Source organism: Poromitra crassiceps (genome assembly GCF_964638095.1).
Source record: "Poromitra crassiceps genome assembly, chromosome: 13".
Lineage (NCBI taxonomy): Eukaryota > Metazoa > Chordata > Actinopteri > Beryciformes > Melamphaidae > Poromitra > Poromitra crassiceps.
In genome coordinates, this window is record NC_139644.1 from 9,384,107 (window position 1) to 9,410,089 (window position 25,983).

The 25,983-nt window shown below is 43.4% G+C and overlaps 1 protein-coding gene across 1 annotated transcript in view; it reads left to right on the forward strand.

The window, feature by feature from the left end:
• Positions 1-2,841: 2,841 nt before the first annotated feature.
• Positions 2,842-25,983, forward strand: part of LOC310787919 (uncharacterized protein) — a gene marked incomplete at its 3' end in the record, with an annotated part of 30,917 nt that continues 7,775 nt past the window's right edge. Inside the window, exons 1-7 of the mRNA XM_083649372.1 lie at positions 2,842-3,036; positions 3,232-3,330; positions 6,142-6,471; positions 7,584-7,793; positions 8,254-8,378; positions 8,623-8,726; positions 10,553-10,692. Of these exons, the coding sequence (XP_083505498.1) occupies positions 2,895-3,036; positions 3,232-3,330; positions 6,142-6,471; positions 7,584-7,793; positions 8,254-8,378; positions 8,623-8,726; positions 10,553-10,692 (1,150 nt within the window). The 5' untranslated portion in view covers positions 2,842-2,894. The remainder of the gene's footprint in view (positions 3,037-3,231; positions 3,331-6,141; positions 6,472-7,583; positions 7,794-8,253; positions 8,379-8,622; positions 8,727-10,552; positions 10,693-25,983) is intronic.

A 25,983-nucleotide genomic window follows, 5' to 3' on the forward strand; every position in this document is an offset into this window, starting at 1 on the left:
AGGCAGGCAGACAGACAGACAGACAGACAGACAGACAGACAGACAATGAGCAGTATGTTATTTCAGGACTGTATAGTGTAGTTAGTACTGTGTATTTGTGTGTATTTAGTAGTGATTTACAGTAAAAAGGGAAACTGAATCTGCTAGTCTAACAGATAGAGGGAGGCAATTCCATAGGTCACCTCAAGGTATTTGCTAGAAAACCATTGTCATACCACCACTGTAACATTCTGGAACAACACCGCTTTTTGACCTTTGAAAATATCAAGGTCTTAAAAAGTGTGTGTTTTTTCTACAAATGCCTTCATGGATTAGCTCCCCCGCCTATAGATGAATTCATTCACAGAAACAGAACTAGTGGACTTGGCACCAGGTCTGACACTAGAGGCGACTGTAAGGTCCAGCGCAGACTAACCACGTTTGGTCAGAACGTCCTCTCAGTTAAAGGCAGCCAAACGTGGAACAGTCTGCCAGTCTCCATAAGGGAAAGTCCCACACTTGCCACTTTTAAGGGTTCACTGAATGAATGGCTGAAAAGCCACCAGTCTTGTGGCCACAGGTATAAGGTCAACTTCTGAACTTTTTTTTATTTTTTATGAATCTCTCTGTAGATGTTATACTGTTGTGTTTTTTGAGTGTATTACTGCTGCTTGTGTTTTGCTGTTTTGCACATGTATACTTGTTTTACGGGTGTAAAGCACTTTGATGCCTATGTTTTGCTGTTTTATATATTCTGTTTTTATGTTTTTGTGTTTTATGTTTCGGGGACAACGGATGGAAACGAGCCTCGCGCTAAATCCGGCGATTTTTACACTTTTATTATGTTCCAGATGTTTTTATCTGTTCCATGGTTATTGTGTTCATCAATTTTGCATTGTCCCGTCTAAATAAATAAATCAAATCAAAATCCAATCAAATCTTGTTTTAAGTCTGGATCACGGACAAGTAAGAGTCTGAGGACCTGAGTGGCCTTGCTGTGGTGTACGGCTACAACAATTCTGAAATATATATAGGAGCCGGGCCTATCAAAGCTTTAAATATAATCAGGAGTACTTTAAAAGGAATCCTCTGTCGCAGGAGGCCATTATGGTGGTGATATGAGACCTGAAAGTTGTCCTGGTCAGATATGAGACCTGAAAGTTGTCCTGGTCAGATATGAGACATGAAAGTTGTCCTGGTCAAATATGAGACATGAAAGTTGTTCTGGTCAGATATGAGACATGAAAGTTGTCCTGGTCAAATATGAGACATGAAAGTTGTTCTGGTCAGATATGAGACATGAAAGTTGTCCTGGTCAGATATGAGACCTGAAAGTTGTCCTGGTCAGATATGAGACATGGAAGTTGTCCTGGTCAGATATGAGACATGAAAGTTGTCCTGGTCAGATATGAGAGCTGAAAGTTGTCCTGGTCAGATATGAGACCTGAAAGTTGTCCTGGTCAGATATGAGACATGGAAGTTGTCCTGGTCAGATATGAGACCTGAAAGTTGTCCTAGTCAGATATGAGACATGAAAGTTGTCCTGGTCAGATATGAGAGCTGAAAGTTGTTCTAGTCAGGAGCCCTGCAGCTGCATTTTGAAAATGTTTCACTGAGGACGACATGGACATGGACATGGACATGGACATGAGGATATGTATATATATTATATACTTATGAAATGGCTAGTAGGTACAATGTGTATTGAGGTAAACTTACATATTTTGTTTAGTATGTTTTCTGTAGGGTTTCTCACACACTTGTTGGCTAGTGCAGAATCCGCTCGCTGACTACTGCAGAGTTGGGCGGGGCTACGTGTAAGGAATATAAGAGAGAGGAAGGGAGGCGGGGCTACGTGTCAGGAATATAAGAGAGAGGAAGGGATAGTCTGTGTGTGACCGCACCTTGTATAGGCACATTCATCAATATCTCAGAAAGTTTTGAACACATATTCTCAACAGCTTAAAATGGTCCAGTCCTCCTTTCCAAAATGGCTGCTATTCATAGAAGCATGAGCCCTGGAAACCGTGGAGGAAAGGTTTTACTTGTTCAGAACTTCCGGCACCAAGCAAGGGGCACGGGTTAACAACACGTTATGTGCATTAGGGAATGTCCATACCTGTGCTGTGGGGATGTAGGCCTGAGGGAACATAGAGCCTAATCTTGATGGGAGGAACATTTCTTAGAAATGTGGGAACATAGGGCTGTGGGAACATAGGGATGACCCCCACTCAAACATGTGTTCCTGGTAGATTAGCACTTTAGCATACACTAGTGCTAGAGTGATAGTGGCTTCTCTTAGCACTACCCAAGGCCAAGCCACTATCTAGATTAGGGAGGCATGGAGGCTCAGTGGTCAGCACGGTCACCTCACAACAAGAAGGTTGTGGGTTCAAATCTCCACCCTGGTCCTTTCTGTGTGGAGTTGTTCTCCCCGTGTTCGCGTGGATTTCCTCCGGCTGCTTCGGTTTCCTCCCACAGTCCAAAGATATGCTGTGTTTGTGTAGTATTGTAATGTAATCTAGTAGAATGTGTAGTGTATATGATGTAACATGTGTGACTGTGATGATGTTATGTAAAGCCCTTGTGTGATAAGGGGCTTTATAGACTTTCAAAAATCATGTGAGGGGATTTTTTTTTTATTAGTTATGTGTTATGTTGATGTTATGTTAACTTCCTTCAGTTGACGTCCCCATCAGACCAGTGCCAGTGGTTGAAAACCACCACAGACTTCACACTACATCTCAACATGCAGCTTAGATGACGTACAGTTGAAAGCCACAGATCTGAAGTAGATAAGTCAACACACAGTGTTGAGTGTGCGGGGAGGAAGAAGCCGAGAAGAAACGGATGCAGCAAGGCGATCAGATGGATGTTCGCACAGCGACGTCAGCGCAGTAACGGACGGCTTGAAGATGTCCGAGGAAATCTACGTTAATGCAGAGATTATAAAACAGTGGTCATTTACAGTGAGGGTAAGGGACGTTGACAATGACCGGAGCTACACCGAAGTTGGAACTCCTACGCACAGGAATCGGATTGGACCTCGGTGTTTAAGTAAGAACACACGAACGCACGAACACAGGCGCGCACACACACGCACGCACGCGCACACACACACACACACACACACACACACACACACACACACACACACACACACACACACACAGGATTGTATACACACTACAATATTGTGTAGTAAAATGTGTGTTCCATGGAAGCTGAAAATGAGGTGAATGTGTGCTTTAGTGTGTTTGGAGTGGTTCGGTCCGGCCAGAGCTGCTGCAGTGTGTCTGGGCCTGCTGTCCCTTCTCCTGATGGCTGGGATCGCAGTTCTGTTAGTGACAAGTGAGTTTTTTCTTTCCTCATTTTATATATTCAGAGATGTTCTGATTCCAAATCTCGTTTCCCCAACATCACGGCAAAGAAAGTCACCTCAGTCTCTCTGAAATGCAAGTATGCAAAAGCAAAAGATCTAGATTAGAAGAAGAGAAGAAGCGGTTACAGGCCAATAACAAGAACTTGAGTCGAGAATTTGTCGGCACTAGCAGTGTTGGGGGTCGTTACTCAAAAAAGTAATATTACATTACACATTACTTTAAAAAAAGGAATGCCTTACTTTACTTAATTAATCCCTGGAGAAAGTAATTTGTTACACTCCTAGTTACATTACTTTTGTGTTACTCTGAGATGCATTGTCACCTAATTGCCAATTAACAATGAAACCTTACATACGCCCATATCAGCACAAATCCCTATCCTAATCAGAAAATACACAAGATCTCACTCCTCCCCGTCCCTCCAGCCCATCCAATCCATGTCCTGTAATTTAGTGCATGAAAAAGCACTGCATGTTTTTTTCCCCTCCAAAATCCTGCAGATTCAATCCTGATCCTGCAGATAATTGAAGAACCATATAACCATAAGTAATGCCATAAGTGTTTGAATAGTAACTGTAATGTGATTACTGGCTTTAGGGACTGGAATGCCTTACACTGCATGCTCGCTACAGACACATGTAATGTGAATACAGTGATGCGTTACTTTGTAGTGCGTTACCCCCCACACTGCTCACAAGTCAGTCTCTAACGCTGACCTAAATAATAGAGTACTGCTGGGAGAACGTATTTTTATAGGCTGCTTCGTACGTGTAAAAGGCAATGGGATGGGATTTTTCTATGGGAATTTCAGTTAAATCCATGAAATAAGGCCTGTGGTTAACAAGAGTTTATGAAACAGTGACGTTTGCGTTCAGCAAGATAATCTTCACAAACGAGGATCACTTTCCCTAACGCATTTACGCTTCAAAAACCATACACACTCATACACAGTGTATATGTATGTATATATATTAGGGGTGTCAAAAATAATCGATTATAAGATGCATCGCGATGCGGACGTGCATGATTCTGCATCGATTCACAAATGTCAAAAATCGATTATTAATTTTTTTTATTATTACTATTTTTTTTAATAATCAAATCAAATATAATGGAAGTACATGCAGTTGTTTATTTTAATTATGGATCATAATACAATGCAATTCCAAATGCACTTTTATTTTAAAAGTAGCCACACAGTGAGAAAAAAGAAAGTGAGAAAAAATAAATCAAAAAAGTGATGCATCGATTTAAGATACATCGAGATGCATCGATAATCGTAATCGAATCGAATCGTAGCCCTCTGAATCGTAATCGAATCGAATCGTGAGGCCAGTGAAGATTCACAGCCCTAATATATATATATATATATATATATATACATATATATATAGATAATACAGTATATCCCACTGACCTCTGCTACAGTAGTGTGGTTGGTTGCTCTGTTCATTACGTATCAGTGTTTTGTTGTGAGAGTGAGAGAGATGAGGATAATTTAGCTATAGTTGCTCAAGTAAGTTACTTAGCGGTGGACTGTGGTGTGTCAAGACAGACTGATGTGTCATTTCCTTTAAAACGAGGCAGGGTGGAGGACAGCAAAGATGCAGATGAAGCTTTCTGTTCTGCATGTTGGCATAGAGAGGCAAAGTGACCGCCTACTTCCTGCTTCAGCACTGTACCAGAGATTTCCATCCGCCATTAAATTTTCCCATACACATTTCGTAAAATGCGTATACAAAGTTTTACTGGTTCAAACCAAACGGCACAGATATATTTAGAAACAGGAGAGATCGCATAACATTTCACTGGGACCAAAACCTAAACAAAAAAAAGAAAATATTTTTTCAATGTTGTTTTTTTTTTTTTTTTGGTCGGAGTGAAATGTTCTATGGTCTCTCCCGATTATAGCGTTAGCTGAACCATTTGGTTCGACGAAGTACAACTATTTTATAAGCATTTTACGAAATGTCTATGGGAAAATAAATGGCGGATGAAAATCTCTGGTACAGTGCTGAAGCAGGAAGTGACGTTCCACTTTGCCTCTCTATAAACAAGCTATGGAAGCTACTGTATGGACATTGACAGTGTGATTTACGCTTTGCTGTCAATCACAAAAACAGGCAGATCGTCCTTTTCCCTCTCGCTCTCCATCCCACTTATTCCCATCTTTCCAAATGTGTAGCAGGCAGAGGCAAAGTGGAAACAGTGCAATTCAGCACTCTCACCACTTGGAGGCAGCTTGCGAAGGGTTGGATGAAAGCATGATGTCATCTGCAAAGTGTGACAGGTTATTCCTCCCAAAGCTGCAAACCATGAGATGCACGGCTCTAATCTGTGATGTCATCATGAAACATGTGGAAGTGCTCACATGAGAATGTAGTTAGAGACTTTAAAGACACAGTTGTTCAATTACGGTTGTAAAAGTTGTTCAATTAAGTTCAAAATTGTTTAATTAATTATTATAATTAAATTCAATGTTGACAGAACAGTCAGATTGAGTCTTGGCTCTCATGGCTGCTGGCTGTGGGAGAGGGGTTGTTTGTATCCATCTATGATTCATGGATTGATGCAATAATATCTGGATTGTGTTTTAAAGTGAATTGTCATCTAAACTGAGAACATGCTCTGATTCTAGTAAGTGAAGGTGACGTCTCTGCTCAAAATGACAACCTAAGAGAATCTACTGTAAAAGTGTTGTGCTGAGAAGAAGGCTGTGTGTTCTTGTGCTGGCCATGTGGGTGAACTCACTTTTCCATGTCTTTTTTTCTGCTCTCAGACAGATCCAATGAAGCCCTGATTAAAGAGAAAGAAGACCTGATTAAAAAGAAAGAGCAGCTACTACAGACCAGTAACAACACCCTGGATAGCTTGAAAGCAGAAAAAGAGCAGTTAGTACAGATCAATAACAAGAACCTGACTTTAGCGAGAGGTGAGTCAGAGACCAGATACAACGAGTTGAACACAGAGAAAGATAAGTTACAGAGCAAATACAACACCTTGAAAAGAGAGAAAGAGCAGTTAGAGACCAGTAACAAAGTCCTGACTGAAGAGGGAGAACACACGAAGAACAATCTGACGCAGTTGATGACGAAGCCAAGTAATATTGGTGAGTGTTATGAGGATGAAATCAGTTAGGGTCCAAACACATAGTGCTGGAACCCTCTTGTTTTTGTTGGATTTCTTTCTTTCTTTCTTTCTTACTTTCTTTCTTTCTTTCGGTAACACTTTAGAATACATCCCGCGAACTACCCTAAGTGCAGGGTAACAGATCAGGGTACAGATCACCCTGTACATACATCTTGGGGTACAAGATGTGAATTTACCCTGTAAGTACAGGGTGTCAAATCAGTACAGGGTAAGTACCCTGTAAGTACAGATGTGGTACCCTGTACTTTACCCTGTAAGTGGGGCATGGGCCTTAACACGGTTTTGGTCTATATAGCTATTTTCACCTTTTCATAACAACTGTAGTGGGGTCATTTTTTATATAACTCGCACATTTGTAGTAAAATAGACGATAGAAAAGGCGATGATTGACAGATCGCCTGTCCAGTGATCGCACAGCTTGCAATCACGGACCAATAGCAGGCGGGGCTGCAGCTCTGGGGAACCCCCATCTAACATGAGCTGTGCAAGGACTCAACCTATTCCCTCCCACTCTGCTGACGAAAGATCAAGATAGCGAGAGCCAACACTTCAACTCCAAACAGGAGTCCAAAATCAATGGGATAGCTCTGTCCATACTTTTTTAGGTCAGTGGTTTTCGCCATATGACTTCTGAACTCTGGGTCCTAGACTGAACATTTTTGTGTCCATAGATTCTTTGGAAGGGGACGAGTCCAACCCATATATCACTTTCAATGTCTGCCATTTTGATTCTTTATGAAACACTTTTGTCACAATTCCTCCTCCTAGACTGCTCATCCAATTCACATAAAGCTTGGTGTGGAGAATCTTGGGACTGTCCTCTTTCAAAGTTGCATGACTTCTTGTGTGTGTGTGTGTGTGTGTGTGTGTGTGTGTGTGTGTGTGTGTGTGTGTGTGTGTGTGTGTGTGTGTGTGTGTGTGTGTGTGTGTGTGTGTGTGTGTATGTGTATGTATATATGCATGTATGTATGTATGTATATATATATATATATATATATATGGGTGAATATATGTGGGTGAATTCACTTTTCCATGTCATTCTTTCTGTTTTGACATTGTGACACCTGGTAGAGGCTGGATGCAAAGCCCTGACTGAGGAGAGAGACCAGTTACAGACCAGTAACAAAGCCCTGACTGAGGAGAGAGACCAGTTACAGACCAGTAACAACGACCTGACCAAAGAGAGAGCTCAGTTACAGACCAAGAACAACAACCTGACCAGAGAGAGAGACCAGTTACAGACCAACAACAACAACTTGAAGAAGGACCTGAATAATACTGGTGAGTGCTATGAGGATGAAATTAGTTAGGGGTCCAAACAAGTAGTGCTGGAACCTTTTTGCTGGATTTCTTTCTTTCTTTCTTTCTTTCTTTCTTTCTTTCTTTCTTTCTTTCTTTTTCTTTCTTTCTTTCTTTCTTTCTTTCTTTCTTTCTTTCTTTCTTTCTTTCTTTCTTTCTTTCTTTCTTTCTTTCTCCCTCCTAAAAGTGTCTGCAGCTCAGAAACCGTATTTGACAGTTGGGTCCCCACGGCCGGCCCCCACTATTCAGGCAAGGCAGCACGCGCATATTGGCCAGATGGTGGTGCTTTAACAAGCACTGTATCTTTAATTTGATCTTTCATCATCTCATAATATTCATTAATTCACTTGTACCATTTGAAGTCTTGTTTGGTTTGATTACCTTTTGATTTTGGTATCTAACTGTACTGATCTGTTGAGGTTCTTGTGGTTGTTCTCAACAGGATGGAGTTATTTCAAGCATAGTTTCTACTATGTTTCCTCCACTAATAAAACCTGGGCTGAAAGTAGAAAAGACTGCAAGCAAAGAGATGCAGACCTGGTGATTATCAACAGCAGAGAAGAACAGGTGCGTGCGTACGTTCCTGTGTGTGTGTGTGTGTGTGTGTGTGTGTGTGTGTGTGTGTGTGCGTGCGTGCGTGCGTGCGTGTGTGTGTGTGTGCGTGTGCGTGCGTGTGTGTGTGTGTGTGTGAGTATGAGTGCAGAGAGAGAGAGAGTAGTGAGAGTGGATGAATGCAACGTGTAGGATATGGGAATCTGAAACAACAAATCACTTATGTTGACTCCCGTTTGTGTCCATCTGTATCAACCAGGACTTCACAAGACAATTCCTGAAGCGCATCTGGATTGGACTGAATGACACTGTGAAAGAAGGGACGTGGAGATGGGTGGATGGGACGGAGCTGAACACAACAACGTACGCAAGGTTCTCACATTACTTTTGTATTTGAATTCAGTCAAATTCAGCTTTACCAGACCAGGGGCCTGTACCACAAAGCAAGATTACTGGCTTAGCGAGGTAACTTCAGGTTTAACCCTAGTTTTGCCGTACCACGATGCTAGTTAACTTCTTATCGAGATAGATCACCATAGCAACTTATGCTCTACGGCTAACCTGCTTTGTAGCAGGTTAAGTTCATAGGATAAGATAAAAACCCATGAAAGACCCACCTGCTTACCAATCAGCTCTCTGGAAACAGCGAGTCACCATTCATATGGTCCCCATATGAAAAATACATTGCATTCAAATGAAAAAGAAAAATAAAAAATAAAAAAAAAGGCTCCTGTTGAATTAATCAAGGACTAACGCCTTGCACTTGTTGCAGGCTACATTTAAATTAAGCCCTACTTACCACTTTGGAATATGTTTTTATATATTCATTTTTGTGCTCTCAAGTAGCCTAGATACGTTGTTTGACCCAGCTGATCGATTGCAGCTGAATAGTGAGTGGAGAAATATCACAAAACCGGCAAAAAAAGGTTAAATAAACCTCTCCAAAGCGCACGGTGCCGTGTGCGCAACGGAGCTGAGACTGACGTTGGGTTGGAATTTAAATGGTCATACATGCTAGAATAGCCTACTACCGGTACATCTAAGCAATTTAATATGGGATCACCAGCACACAGGCGATCCCATATTAAGATGATTCATATCTAGGCTACTCCTGCATTTTGCAGCTGCAACTGTGTTGCTTTTGGCCTGTATGATGTGATTGAACTTCATATTTCCAGCATCATTATATGAAATATGGAGATATGCGACTCTGCTGACAATAGCCTATATATGTGACCTAAATAGGCAATTTTTTATAAATGAAATCTATGCCCGCACGTACCGTGTCGATTCAGTTCAGAAGCATTTTTTATTTTATTATCATTCTTTTTTTTATTGATTAGCCTATAGGAATTATTCAATCAGTGCGACTAAACACATCATGAGATCATTATTATTCATTGAGCCTAAATGGTCTATACATACGGATTTTGGACTGAGATAGGTTACACATTGCTTCCACAAAAGACATGCCGGTTTTATTGAGTTTATTGAGAGGGTGAATTGAGCTGCTGTAGATAGCCTACGTGGAGGCAGAAACCGCTCTTCAAAGAAATTACTGGTGTGGATAAAAGTGGTAACTTTAGACAGTCAATCGGGAACAGGCTAATAATATCCAATGCAGATTTTTATTTGTGGTTCCAATGAATGAGGAAATAGGCGTGTCTGGCGCTGTAGAAGTTGGAGCAGTCCACATATTGCATTGTGATTGGCAGTTGTTAAAAACCACACCTCTTTTGTGGGCACGAGCTCCAGTGCACGGGCATTTTCATGTGCACGAGCTCTCGGCTTGATTAGAAAAACCTGGTTCCAGTTAACGAGTGGCAATCGACGTTCGTGGTACAAATTAACTACAATCGAGCTTATCTGGTTTAGACAAACCAGATCAAGGGACAGATCCTGGATCTTCTTATACAACATTCGTGGTATACGGCTCAGATGTCAGCTTTTTATGTTAGATTAATGACACTAATCTGTCTCAGTGCCAACAAAAGATGTTTCCAGACATTCAGTCCAAAACCCTTTCCAGAGATGTTTTCATATAATCATCTTTATCATGCAAGTGTCTGTTGTGTAACTTGTGTTTGGGTTGATGTTGGTCACATCCTGTATGTTGCTGTCCATCAAATGCTTCTTGTTCTTTGAAAAAAGAAAAAAAGTGACTGTGTTCTGTTGTTTTTGGGTTGCAGCTACTGGGGCGATGGGAAGCCCAATGGAGCCGAAAAAGAGCCCAATGGAGACACAAAAGAGAACTGTGGAGAGATCAAGTTCTTAGAAAATAAAACAAGCCCCCCGTCGCCCCCAACATACAGCTGGAATGATGAACGATGTGACCATAAAAACTACTTTGTCTGTGAAAGGGCAGCAGCCAGGCCCGTAGCCAGGGTTTGAGAAATACCGAGGTCATTTTAGCATGGCATGGGGGGCCCAGGGGGGGCTGAGCCCCCCCGGATAGAAAATTTTGTCCATTTTAAAGTAAAATGCTTCAATCTGGTGCACTTTGAGAGCAAAATGAAGAGGCTAGATCTATAAAGAACTACATACATCATGTTAGATTAATATCCTCTTTACTGTGCCGTTGCTTTAAAATGATACAAAAAATAAATGTCTCCCCATATAATATAATTTATATTCTGCATACAGGTCACATGGCAGAATACTGCTCAATTAAATATAATGGCCGATCTACACAAACATCACTTACAGGGGAGTTACTTACCCATTCACTTCAATAGAACTGTCCCCAAAGTCTAGCCCCAATCTAGCCTCAATGCAAAATCTGAATGTTGTGAGTTATCTCTCTTCCTTCTATAGCACACAGAGAGGAAGCAAATTGTTGCATTTCCGATCAACTGTCACATTAAAACATCAATGACAGATTAATAGATCTGGGGACCGGGGCTATTTTTCAAAAAAAAAAAAAAAAAAATTGGTGTGGAAAATACCAAGGTCATGACCTCGGTGTCCTCAATGGTAGCTACGGGCCTGGCAGCAGCTACTTAACTCAGAATCCAAACCCACAACAACTACATACAAGACAGGCAGATCAGATCTACATACAAGACAGGCAGATCAGATCTACATACAAGACAGGCAGATCAGATCTACATACAAGACAGGCAGATCAGATGTGTCATCAGTTTCAGCTGAACTGTAAAGTCAGCACTGAAACACTGGTTGGTAAAGTGATTCATTATTCAAGATTCAAGATTATTTTATTGTCCCGAGGGAAATTTGTCGTGGACATACAGGCTGCCACATAATACATGATATTATAGACATTTATAGGTATAAATGCAAACACACACACACACACACACGCATGCACATGTGCGCACGCACACACACACACACTCTCTCACAAGCACGTGTACGCGCGCAAACACACACACACTTGTGGTTTATCATTGAGAAAAATGTAAACACTGTAATATATTATCCTTCCATCTGTTATCCATACATTTATTCGTTGCTAAATACATGTCAGTTTTTTCTCATTGCTCATTGACATTTGTAAAACTGCTATAATCTATAATCATCCATAATTGACTAAACATTGAGAGTTGGGTTGTTTCAGATACAGTAGCCTAGAGCAGAGAGGTCTTCACATTTTTATGATCTAATTCCGCTGAGCTGAATGTTTACTCTTTTACTATTCATAATTGTACTGTATATACATGTATCTTCTTTTTTCATTGTTTGTTTTGTTTGATATGGCAGTTACATTTTAGGAAAGTGCTAGAAAATAAGATTTAAAATAGCTGTAATTACTGTTATCGCTCCAATAAACAGCTTGTGGAAATATAATTGATATATAATGCTTAGCTAAATGTACATATATTTGTATGTTGTTGTGGTGCTAAGAAGTACAGTATTATCAGTGCACCTGCATTTAATTTAAATTCCTCTATTCACTGCTTTCATGTCTTTTTACCCACTTGGTTGTAAATAATGTGGTTTAAGACATGTAGTCACCTGGAGTGTCCAATATGTCAAGAGTTTTGGATTTTCTATGATTTTTCTATCTATATGTGTTCTGAGTATATACAGTATATATTTTTTATCCTGATTTGATATAAATAAATTTGTTTAAGTATTTCTTTCATGTTTCATGTTCATTTTTTTAAATAAGACTTTACCATGCTAAACAGCAGTTTCCATGCTGTTTTTTTTTCTTAAAAAACATTTGTCCAACCTCATTGAGAAACAGTTTCTGGCCAGTAACTTCTGGCCAGTAACAGCTGGCCAGTAACTGCTGCCCAGTAACTTCTGGCCAGTAACTTCTGGCCAGTAACTGCTGGCCAGTAACTTCTGGCCAGAGGGACGACAGTTGAAAATGACTGTCAGATGTCACTGGTCACGTTATGGCCGCGAGGCGGCTGCCAGAGCTGGTCACAGACTCACAGCCACTCTAACAAAAAACATCCAGTCAATTTTCAAAATAAAACACCGTGTGCAGACATGCGACTGTATATCACAACTGTAGGAGAAGAAATACAAGTGTGTTCTCCTCCTACAGGCACAGTATGTTAAATATAGATACAAAATAATTAGGAGGATGGATGTGTTTTTAACAGCCAAATATTTGAGCAATATCATTCATAACTGGATTCAACAGTGGTAAAGTAGGCTACAGGCCTACAGCACAACAAAGTATATATGTCTCTTGCCATGTTTCTCTCTCTTGCCATCTGGCACTTTCCGACACAGCTCAAAGTCTCTGCCACTCGGTCAATAAACACAATTAAAACAGACAAACAAAGAAACCATTTAACTCTGCAGTCTAGTTTGGTAGAAGCACAAACACAAATGATAAATCCCCAAATTAGCAAGTCAGAAAACTCAGGCAGACAAAACGCTCCTGAGACGCTCCCGTGAGGTTTGAAGCCACGTGGAGGACGGACCGTGGCACAGACGTCAGTGCCATCTAGCCGGTAGCCATTTTGCTAACCATGGCAAAATTACCCTTGGGTCAATTACTGTGCACTGTCCCTGTATAAAATAAATAAATAAACAAAGAAATTAAATTAAAAGAAAGGCAAGCTAAATTCCACCTCTCTATCGTCACACCAGAGCTAGATCCCGGGGGAACGCGCGTAGCGTTTGGAAAACCCAGGACTGTAGGTGCCTCACCATAGAGAGTGACCCATACCTAATGTAGTAGTGGTTTGCTGATGCCATAACGGCGTGGGCGGCACCAGGTTGCTCGAAGCAAGTCTAGGGGCACGCTGACGCAGTGGTAGCACTGGTGCCTCACAGCAAGAAGGTCCTGGGTTCGATTCCCGCCTGGGACTCTGTGGGTGTGTCCCCATCCCCATGTCCTCAGTGCCTACTGCCCAGATGGGCTCGTCAAAAAGGGCCTTTCTGTGTGGAGTTTGCATGTTCTCCCCGTGCTCCCCTGGGGTTTCCTCCAGATAGGAACCCCCCGCTAAAAACATGCACAAATAAAAAATAAAGGGGGTGATCATCACGGTGATCAAGGCAGACACAAATAATGAATAATATGAAACTAACATAAAACCAGATATCATTGAATTCAGAGATAGCTTGTACAAGCATCCTGGTTGCTGGTTGTGATGCCATATTGGCACTGGGTTGGCCTGTTGGCCTGTGTACTGTTACAGTGCTCAGGCTGTCTATAGAGAGGCAAAGTGACCGCCTACTTCCTGCTTCAGCACAGTGCCAGAGATTTTCATCTGCCATTTATTTTCCCATACACATTTCGTAAAATGCGTATAAAAATAGTTTTACTGGTTCAAACCAAACGGTACAGATATATTTAGAAACAGGAGAGATCGCATAACATTTCGCTGGGACCAAAACGTAGAAAGAATGCGGGTTTAAAGGAAATCTTTTTTCGATGCTGTTTTTTTTGTTTTGGTCCAAGTGAAATGTTCTATGGTCTCTCCCGATTATAGAGCGTTAGCTGAACCGTTTGGTTCGATAAAGTAAAACTATTTTATAAGCATTTTACGAAATGTCTATGGGAAAATAAATGGCGGATGAAAATCTCTGGTACAGTGCTGAGGCAGGAAGAGACGTTCCACTTTGCCTCTCTATATGTGATTAGTGTGATGAGTCACTGTGCTCACTCTTATCTTGTCATCTGGTTTGGGGATGCACAGCTGCTGCGGAAGTGGTCTCATAAACCTGCTACCAGCTATTAGCACACAGTTTCATATTATTAGGAACTTCACATGCAATCAATATGTGACATGATGTGCTTATTTTTCTGTTTCTCTCCTCTTTACAGCCCGTTTGCAAAGCCTGAAATCACCTATGTTTAATGATGTTTGCCATTTTATCAACGTTTTTGTCAAAATAAAAATAAAATAATAAGAGTGCAGTTACATGTTCTTCTTGTAAGTGGGGATGATGTTTCACATGTGCAATAAGAGGGCACTCCGTGTGCATATCTCCACCAAACTTTCTACAGTTTCTTGCTGTTACGTTAGGTACGCCAAGGCCCCTTTTGGCCAGTGGGTGTGGAAAGTTAATCAGTTCTGTTGGTCCAAACTTTGCTACCAAGTTTTCTGCAAAATCGTTCTTAACTTTTTTGAGAGATCCTGCAGACAATCAGACTGACAGACAGACGGACAGAAAGACAGACATTACATCCACCCCCACACACAGACAGCCCCCCACCCCCACACAGCCCCACACACACAAACCCACACACCCAAACCCCCCCACACACACACACACACACACACACACACACACACACACACACACACACACACACACACACACACACACACACACACACACAAACAGCCCCCCCCCCTCCCCCACACTACCACACACAGATAGCCCCACCAGCCACACACAAACAGCCACCCCACTCCCCCCACACACAGACAGCCCCTTATGGCTCATTTCCACCACATTTTACTGCCCTGCACCACTCGGCTCTAATCGTATCGGCCCGATGGACTTTTGCTTCCACCGCGGATCATCTGCCCCCACCCACCCCCGCCCACAGCTGGTCGTCATAGCGACCGCATATCTGTCCTTCGCTTATAGCCGAAGTAGGCTATAACATAACGTTACAATTAAATCCATCCACAGAACTTTTAAACTGTTTATGAAATACTGGTGCCTCTAAATTACCTACAGTGTACATGGGCAAATGTGACAATCGGCCAAGAGAATGGATATCACTTTGTAGTTAGTCAAACTCACAGGCATGCGCTGCGCTGTGCGGGGACGGGAGAGGCGCAACAGAGTGAAGCCTCTACCCCGCGGCCTCTCACCAGGCAAGACCGCGGCTTCACCAAACACCCGCTGCGGCCTAGCGGAGCGCTGCAGCCTGCACTCAGCTACAGAGCTTCCTGAGCTCCCCCGATTTTATTTCACCGGAGGCGAAGGCAGCAACACAAAAGACTGATGGAAATATACATAACAGAAGAGAAGGTAAGACCACTAAACTGGTATGCAGCCGCCAGCATTGCATTGACACTCAGTAGACAGAGTAAACACGATTCTGCCTGACCAATCAGTCGTCAACAATGTTTTCACGTCACCGTATGAACCCGGGTTCACAGAATAGAACCACGACGAGGCAGGTACTAAAAGTAGCACGACTCGACCCCAATACAAACCGGGCTGGGATAGTTTTTAGTGGTGGAATGAGACCATTTATCGAGTCGAGCGGAGCGGGACCGCGCTACTAGCTGCGGTGGAATTGGGCCAAAACACACACAAACAGCCCTCACCCCCACACACAGACACCCACCCACACAGACACCCCCCATAGGTGTAATTTCCACTAGAAAGGGGGGGAATGTCCCCCACCCACACAGACACACTTTTCAAAATCCAGATTCTGATCCAGATTCCAGATTAGGCACTGGCCCAGAACTGACCCTGGAACTAGGTCGGTGGAAAGAGGCGGGTGAAACTCTGAATAGTGAGAATAAGCTACAATCAATCAATTAGAATCAATTAGATTGACCTGTAATAAACATGTATTGAACGAAGACGCATGAAAAAACACACATAGCTGAAAAACTATAAAGGTCACTGATGAAAGATAATGTGAGTGTGAAGCACATGACTCTATATGTGCCACTCATTTGCGTAATGTTGGCGCAAAGACAGTTTGAGGTGAGTTTTTCTGTGTAAATCAGAGCCAGGGTAAGATAAGAAGCGTTAGATAAGAATTCTACCTTTCTTATGATCTTATCTTAGAAATGACAGTTTGGTGCTTGTTTTTGTTTTTAGTGTCACGGCACCAGCGCTCCCAGGCATTAACACTTATCATAATGTTAGGCACTCGTTCGTCTATAGGCTTCTGTGCACTAGCTGTAAACATAATATGTCACTTTATACAACTCTGATGTACCTTGTTATATTGTATTGTATTGTGATATTACTGTCTCCAGGAAATTTGCATGTTTTGATGGACAGAAAGTTCAAGGGGGCTGAACTTTTTCTGGATTGACGGATTGGTTGGATTTTCTGTTCTCAGAGCGGAAATGGAGCAGAAGTCGCCGCCATGACAGTCTGCCCGCATCGATAAAAACATTATTTTAGAGCCACACTATTGTTATAAATGTCAACAACTAGCCAGCAGATTTCAAAGCTGGTGGGCTTTGTGGAAAGAGCATGACTTGAACTGGTTCACCGTTATATCAAACTGGTCATTCAGTGGTGCTTTATGCAGCTCCACACAGCTATGGCTAACAGCTACATATATGTTCCAGCTCTGAGCCCACGTCTTCCTGACTACAGAGTGCCGCATGCTGCCCTTCCCCATGTCATCTCAAAAACAACGCAACGGACATACATCTATCCGTTTTATAATTCTGTCCATGTTCTAATGGATCAGTGTGAAGACCACCTTACACGTCATTCTGGACATTCTGGACCTGGAAGTGATCAGATGTTGCTCAAGGGCGGCTGTTATTGTTTCTTTGGATTCTTTCTGTCCACAGAGAACGAGCATGGAGAGCCTTAACGAGCCTTAATGAGCATGGAGAGCCTTAACGAGCCTTAACGAGCCTTAATGACACATACCAGCTGGCTGAGTGGAGTTTCTGCAGGTGGAAAAAAATGATATTTCTCTATTTGGAAAACATATAGGGCTCTATCTTCCCGACGACGTTAAGCGCCCGTTTTGCGCTGGAATAGCGCCCCGCAAAGCCCTAATTGTGGGCGTGTCGGCCCGCTGCGCTTCACGTCATCTCGGCGCACATCTCCGTATAGGCGTGTTTATGCCCAAAAGCATAGTGGAGGTGTGGTCATCCCCATAAAACCACAGCGTCACGTCAGCAGCTTCCTCCTCACTCAGAGGGAGAGTGAGAGAGAGAAAGAGGGACAGAGAAAAGATAGCCTAGATGGGGAGAGGGAGAGAGAGAGAGAGAGAGAGAGAGAGAGAGATAGAGAGATGTGAGGCTGTCATAGAAATCAAATAACATGCTCATGCCCACCTGTGAATCACCTGTGTATTATTGTCATTTCACACGCTGAAAAAGGGCTGCTGCCCAAACGTCTGACTGTATGGACGTATGCTTAGCCTATTCCTTTTCGGGCTCTCTTCTCCTGCATCTCCGCCGTGGGCATATACTGCATGCGTAATTGCGCAGCGTACTGAGAGCTGGCGATGAGTGATGCTGCTCTATTTGAAGTTGAATTTCGTTCCACCAGCACACATTTTATTAATCGATATATATATACATCGAATCCCACCAATTTAGCCCGTCATTTTCCCCTTGGCGCACATAAAGACACATGCTTCCGTCACTGTCTGCTTGATGGGGAGAGGGTGTCTCTCTCTCTCTCTCCCCCGACGAGGGAAGTGGAGAGGGCTATTGCGGTGCTATTAAATGTATAATGGTTAGAAAAGATCAACATTTGCTTTTAATTTTGTCCTACCCTCTCCTACCTAAAGTAATCTAATGTTACACCACAGACCTGTATGGTCGGGAATTATGTAGCCTAATAAAACCATGACAAACGAATTCTCATTTTTAAATCAAGGTGTGTTTTTTCTGCAACGTAGGCAATAGTTGAAAATCAACGTGGCATTCCGAGGAGAGAAGAGTGTGTGCAGGCGCGAGTGGAGTGACATCCATGCCGTGCGTAAATTGATCCAATCAAGGATTTCCTGCACTGCACGGAGATGTGGAGACTGTCTGTGCTCAGGCGCAGGGCCGATTTTACCAACGGGCTCACCCGGGCTGAAGCCCGGGCCCCGGGACATCAAGGGGCCCCAAAAAAAAAAAAAAAAAAAAAAAATTTTTTTTTTTTTTTTTTTTTTTTTGGGGACCCTTGATGTTTTTTTTTTGGGCCCCCTGTCCAGGGTCTTCGCAAAAAATGTTTTTTTTACTGACGGCATTCAAATTTTTTTGCAGAGTAATAACATCCACTGTGAGAGGGTGTCCACCCGCTATGCCGACCACTCGCAATGCCGACCTTAGGTTTAGGCGTGGAGGGTGGGAGAGGTTAGGTTTTGGGTTAGGGTCTGGGGGAGGTTAGGTTTAGGCATGGGGCTGGGAGAGGGGAGGTCGGAACAGCGAGAGGTCGGAAACAACGACATGGAACCCTGTGAGAGGGCTCCCGAATTTGTAGATGAAATATAGTGCAATTCAAAGAATTCATCAAAAACAAAGACAATGAAAGTGTGCGGCACTTGCTTCAAATAATAAGGAAGAGGAACCTGTCATCAGTTTTTCCAAATGTGGATATTGCCTTCAGGATTTACTTAACTCTCCCTGTAACAAATGCCTCTGGAGAGCGCTCCTTTTCAAAACTTGGGCTTGTCAAGAACAGGATACGGTCTACAATGGGACAAGAAAGGCTCACCCACTTGACATTGATGTCATTGGAAAGTGACATTGTTAGAACATTGGACTTCACCACTCTAGTCAAACGCTTTGCCACGGCAAAAGTCAGGAAGAAGACATTTCAGGTACGAACAGACTTGAATACTGCTTGATTGATTTGTGCAATAATTGTGAGAATGTGTGTGTGCACTGTAATAATAACAGCAATAATAAATACTAAATAATAATAATAAAAGTGCTTGTTGTGACATCTCAGTGGCAATGTTTTCTTTCCAATCAGGCTGTTTATGAAAGAACATGATGGCTAAACCTACAGTTTGTGTTTGTAAGTTAGAATGCTGACAGGAGAGCAGGTGGTGACATGAAAGTTAGTGAGAAAAGGAGAAGATACTGAATAATGACATCACAACAGTATAATCCTAATGTTGATTTAAAATGAGATATTCCTTTAAATACGGCTAAAAAAGGTTAAAAAAAAACACTCAAATTTTTTTTCGGCGGCGCCCGTTGGGCGCCACCGAAGCCCCCCTTCCGCTTGAGGGGGGGCCCTGCAGAGATGAATAGCCCAGGGGCCCATGAAGTGTAAAATCGGCCCTGCTCAGGCGTACGTCTGCGTTTGCGCTAAGACCAGCTATTTCGTGGCGTTAAAATTGAGAGCAAGGCGATTTTTTCTAACACATTGCGCTGGAATGCCTATTTTGGAACGGGCAACTCCCAAACCTCTCTTTGCGCTCGCCACATACCGACGGTATCTTCCCCACAGCGCTAAATGACACTTGCGCGAGACACATGATAGGCTAGAGGCCCACCGACACGCCTGGGCCACGCCTACACCTGTGTCATCACAGCGCAAAACTGGACGGTGAAGGCAGACGATAGCAATAAGAGGCACGCAAACGCAGCGCAAAAGATAGCGCCGTACAATGATAGGGCCCATAGAGGAGGTAAGCACTGTCCATATGCTTATATTACTGAGATTATAATGATGCAAAGTGGCTTTAAAATCGGGTAAATATAGTTATCCCTATATTTATCCCCGTGGGGAAATTCATCCTCTGCATTTGACCCATCCTCTATTCACCTTATCATTTGCCCATATCAGGAGGCTTCTGCATGACGTCATTTTGTAATCGTATTTCCATTTTAGACCCGGAAGTAAATTACTCCCACCTTTATCATTTTTAGACTTGCCCAAAAACTGTTTTCAAGTAAAAAAAAAAAAAACTGTTACGAAGTTTTACTATTTTTTCAGATGAGAACGTACCATTCCAAATATGTGACCAGTTTATCAGAATAACGCCTATTTGGACATTTTCAGCGAGCAGCAAGGAGCGCGCTGGCTGTGTGACCGGTCGGACTAACGCTAGCTAGTACGCTATCTGTCAACCCCTAGTACTGTACTGGCAGTGAGACTGTCAACGTGCTTTTATAACTAACGTTAAATGGCGACCGGGTACAGCCATCGGCTCCTCGCAGCAGTAATGCTATGAGCATGTCTGAAGTTGGCCGCAGTGTAGCTTCTGAATGTTGCTAAACCTCATTCATAGTTTACAGTTTATCGATGTTTACCGGCCGGCTAACCCTGAACCGGAAGAACAAATACAATTGCGTCTAACACGGAAGAGAAAAAGTGGCCGTGGCAACATAAGGTGAATAGCCTAACATAGTGTCCTCTAGAGCAGTGGTTCTCAAATGGGGGTCCGGGGACCCCCAGGGGTCCGTGCAGGGGGTCTGCAAAAGGTTTTCAGGAAAATAAAAATCAAAACTTTTTGTGTGTGCAAAAACTTTATAGTTCAACGGAAATATTGTATGCTTTAAATCTAAAATGATTCATGGATTACATTATAATCTAACAAACCTATCAATTTAAAAGTCAAGCACGTTACCGTGGAAACAATTAAGCTTAGCCCAAAATCACGAATCAGAATGAAGGGGTCCCCGGTATATTTTCTATCTTAAAGTGGTCCTTGGCTGAAAAACATTTGAGAACCTCTGCTCTCTAGAGAGAGAGTGGCGTCAGCGGGGGACCAAAATGCGAGACTCATTAGCCAATGAACAGCCAGGAAGGGGTCTCGCGCTACTTTTGAATGCTAAAATAAAGCTGATGTACAATTTGATTAAAGAAAAAAAAAACTTTCAGAGTACAACACAAACTGTCCATTTTGCTGCAACTCGACAGTGCTGCTTAATCCAGGACCTTACTTCCTGGAACTCTTGAGAGTAAAAAAATGGTCCATTGGAATGAATGGAGATGTCGCAACTCTTCTTACACGGCTCTGGCCCAACATACTCAAGGATAGCTCCTCCCCCATGGTTTCGTCCATCCAGCCTCAACTTCCACTTACTCTCTCTGCCGGCGTAGAGAATACGTTGTGCCCACAAGCAGAACTAAAAGACATGAACTCTCTTTTCTTCCTCGCGCCCTTAAACTGTTTTATAAATGATTGTATCTTATTTTGCTTATTTAAATTTCCCTTCAGGCTTATTTATGTTGCTAAATTCATAGCTATTATCTATGATGATTGATCACTGTAAAGTTTTGATGCATTCCAGGATCACTGTTTAAAAACTGTGTTTTTATACTATACTGTTGTACTCTGCCTAGTCAAATTTGAATAATAATAATTAATAATTAATTTAATTTATAAAGCGCTTTTCAGTGACCCAAAGATGCTGACACAGTATGAGTACATAGAAAACAAGATAACAACAGGCAACAGATACAAGTAACACTTAACACATCGAACAGGGGTATATGAAAACAGAGGGGAGGGAGGGAGAGTGTGGGAGGGACAGGGGCCAGACAGAAGAGAGGGAAGTGGAAAAAAGGGGAGGAGGCGAGGTAGGAAGAGGTGGTTAAGGGGAGGGGAGGTTGTAAGCTTGGGAGAACAGGTAGGTTTTGAGTGGGGATTTAAAAGTGGGGAGTGAAGGTGAGTCTCTGATAGGCTGGGGGAGGGAATTCCAGAGTCGGGGTGCAGCTCTCGAGAATGCTCGATCTCCAAAGCTTTTCAGTTTGGATGGTGGAACGGTGAGGGGAACAGTGGATGAGGATCGGAGGGTACGGTCAGGGCGATGGGGGAGGAGATCAGTCAGATAAGGGGGGGCCAGGCTATGGAGGGCTTTGAAGGTGAGGAGGAGTAGTTTGAAGTTAATGCGTTCTTTGAAGGGGAGCCAGTGGAGGGAATGGAGGACAGGAGTGATGTGATCACGGGACCAGGTGTTTGTGAGCAGGCGGGCGGCTGAGTTTTGGACCATCTGGAGTCTATGGAGGGAGCGCGAGGTGATGCCAGTGAGGAGGGAGTTGCAATAGTCCAGACAGGAGGAGATGAAGGCATGGATGAGGGATTCAGCAGCAGGGATTAATAAATGAAACTGAAACTGAATGGGCAAAATTCGGCCCCAGGGCCGGCCCCGGCCCCTGGACCATCTCAATCAATCCGGCCCCCAACGTCCTCAAAGCAAAACAAAACAACCCCGAAAAAAGTCAATAAAAGACAACATTATGTTAATAAATCTCATCCGCTACAGCCATTTGATTTGTATCACTATGATATCAGGAGATTAACAGGAGAAATTAACAGTCACAGCGGGAGAGAGGGTTAAAAATACAGACTCCCACGAAAATCAGGGGTGTTGGCAGTTATGAGTCCAATGTGTGTCCCTTTGGTTACTTTACTGTATGTATGTCAGTATGGCCCTTTGGTTACTTTACTGTATATATGTCAGTATGGCCCTTTGGAGAAAAAAAATTGCCCGCCCCTGCTCTATAGGAACCTTCATAGAACTAGGAGCAGTGGGCAGCTGCAGTGCAGCGCCTGGGGAACAACTCCAGTTCTTTGGTCTGGGGCACTGACAGGAGTATGACCCTAACATACATGTCTGATGGTGGGAGGAAAACCCACACGAACACGGGGAGAACATGCAAACTCCACACAGAAAGGACCTGGGACGGACTGGGGTTCAAACCTGGGACTGTGAGGCAACAGTGCTAAACACTGGACCTTAAGCCACTTCTTAACATGCAGTGGAATCCGTATTATAACCCGCTCCTAGCCGGATGGCCTGCATGTTAAACAACAATTAGCCGGCCTACGCGCACTCCTGCGAGTCCGTATCTTATTCACCTCGCTCGCCGGTGTAAGATCCGGATTAGCGCAAAAGGAGCTGCAGTTTTAGTGTGGTCTTGAGATGGGTGTGGTTTACCCAAATGCTGACAGAGTTCAGTCTATATAGAGTCAAACAACAGATGCAGAAGTCACAAGCAAAGAGAGACGCAGAAATGGCGACGTCTGTCGGAGGAGATGAACTTGAAATAACGGAGATCAACGATCATCTCATGAGGGCTTATTGTGCTGAGGTGCATCAGCAGGCTGCCCAGAAACACGGTAAGGGAAATATGGGAAGAGAAACTGAAATGACATATTCTGCACAAAATAATCTCTTTACTTATTTCTAGGTCTTCAAAGAAAATTGTTAATGTTTTGAAGAAACTCATCAAGCTCAAAAGTATCAAATAACACATTGGAGTCATTACATTTACTATACAGTGCAACTTGAGCTGTAAAATGGGTCTTTATTTCAAACTATCAGATTCCTCGAACATGCCATGTCTTATACCTGGGACAAATGGAGGGTACTGAGGTACGCAAGATTCTTCTCGCGGCTGGAAAGAAAGCTATCACCAAGAAACTGGCTCAGGTCTGATGCACCGAATCTTTAGCAATGGATGACCATCATAGACGATATACAAGTAATGGAGAATATCACATATAAGTTGAAAGTAAAAGATGAATGTTTCATAAAAGGCGGGGGAAAATGGTTAGTATAAAAAGCAGAGAAAAAACAGACATCTGTAAAACTAAAGGGAAAATGGAAAAGAATGCTGACTTAACCCACAACAGCCATGTTATGTTTATTTTATGTTTGTCATGTATTATGTATTATGTTTTGTTTTGGTTCTCTGAAATAACAATACATACTAATTGCAACAAAAAAAAGTTGTTATTTACTAGCCTCATATTCCATCTATTACAGCTTGCGTACAGTCGGTCTTATGGGCTTATAAACATGTTGTTTAAAATTACATTTTAGATGCACACTTTTATTTTCATTAACTATATTTCACCTTAAATACATTCTTCACTTTTAGATTGGTAGTTTGTAGGAAAATGGTAGTACTGAAAAATACTTTGAGAAATATTCATCCGATTGACTTCAAACTTGGGGAGTGCGCTCCTGGGAAAGTAGTGCCTTGCTGAATTTCTTGCAATTTGACATAGCGCTACATTCATTCTCAAATACACTACTACCGCATGCGCTAGGACGTGTCATCAGTGATGTTATCTGGGGTCGTAAGGTGTTTCGGGTCTGTCAACATCATACACCCTCGCCCAGTAGACCCAGCCGAGGCCAATTAAGACCCCGACTCACGTCCCAGAAGCCGCTACGGATCAGCCTTACTACTCTATCTGCAACGTTGCCCGCGGGAGGGGTAAAAGAGAACCCAATCCGCTGCAATAGAGCTAGTGCTACGCCGCAGTATTGGCCCTTCGGTGCATGGAGGATCTAGGCTCTGTGGGTTTCTCCCGGCCGTGCTCCTCCTTCGTCTCACCAGACCCCCCTCATGACAAAGGCAATCCAGAGGCTGAAGGGATGCCTCAAGGACGCCTCAAGAGGGCCTGTGCGCTGCACGTCATTTACCTGCGTCGAGCACCTCGCTCTAGCCTGGAGGACCCCAGGCCGCGCCGATCTTGCGCAGATTTTCATGAGGCTAATCCGTAGCGTTTGTGGATTTCTCCCTCACGAGAGAGCCAAGATGGGGTGCTAATCCCATCCCGTACCGGGTTGCCGTCTCTCCGGCCGTCAACTGTCTCTCCAGCTCGTCACCAAACTATACTTGGTTGTCACCTAGTCTTTCCTAAGTGTCACTGGCCAGAGGCAAGCCAGGATTCTACATTCTCAAATACACTACTACCGCATGCGCTAGGACGTGTCATCAGTGATGTTATCTGGGGTCGTAAGGTGTTTCGGGTCTGTCAACATCATACACCCTCGCCCAGTAGACCCAGCCGAGGCCAATTAAGACCCCGACTCACGTCCCAGAAGCCGCTACGGATCAGCCTTACTACTCTATCTGCAACGTTGCCCGCGGGAGGGGTAAAAGAGAACCCAATCCGCTGCAATAGAGCTAGTGCTACGCCGCAGTATTGGCCCTTCGGTGCATGGAGGATCTAGGCTCTGTGGGTTTCTCCCGGCCGTGCTCCTCCTTCGTCTCACCAGACCCCCCTCATGACAAAGGCAATCCAGAGGCTGAAGGGATGCCTCAAGGACGCCTCAAGAGGGCCTGTGCGCTGCACGTCATTTACCTGCGTCGAGCACCTCGCTCTAGCCTGGAGGACCCCAGGCCGCGCCGATCTTGCGCAGATTTTCATGAGGCTAATCCGTAGCGTTTGTGGATTTCTCCCTCACGAGAGAGCCAAGATGGGGTGCTAATCCCATCCCGTACCGGGTTGCCGTCTCTCCGGCCGTCAACTGTCTCTCCAGCTCGTCACCAAACTATACTTGGTTGTCACCTAGTCTTTCCTAAGTGTCACTGGCCAGAGGCAAGCCAGGATTCTACATTCTCAAATACACTACTACCGCATGCGCTAGGACGTGTCATCAGTGATGTTATCTGGGGTCGTAAGGTGTTTCGGGTCTGTCAACATCATACACCCTCGCCCAGTAGACCCAGCCGAGGCCAATTAAGACCCCGACTCACGTCCCAGAAGCCGCTACGGATCAGCCTTACTACTCTATCTGCAACGTTGCCCGCGGGAGGGGTAAAAGAG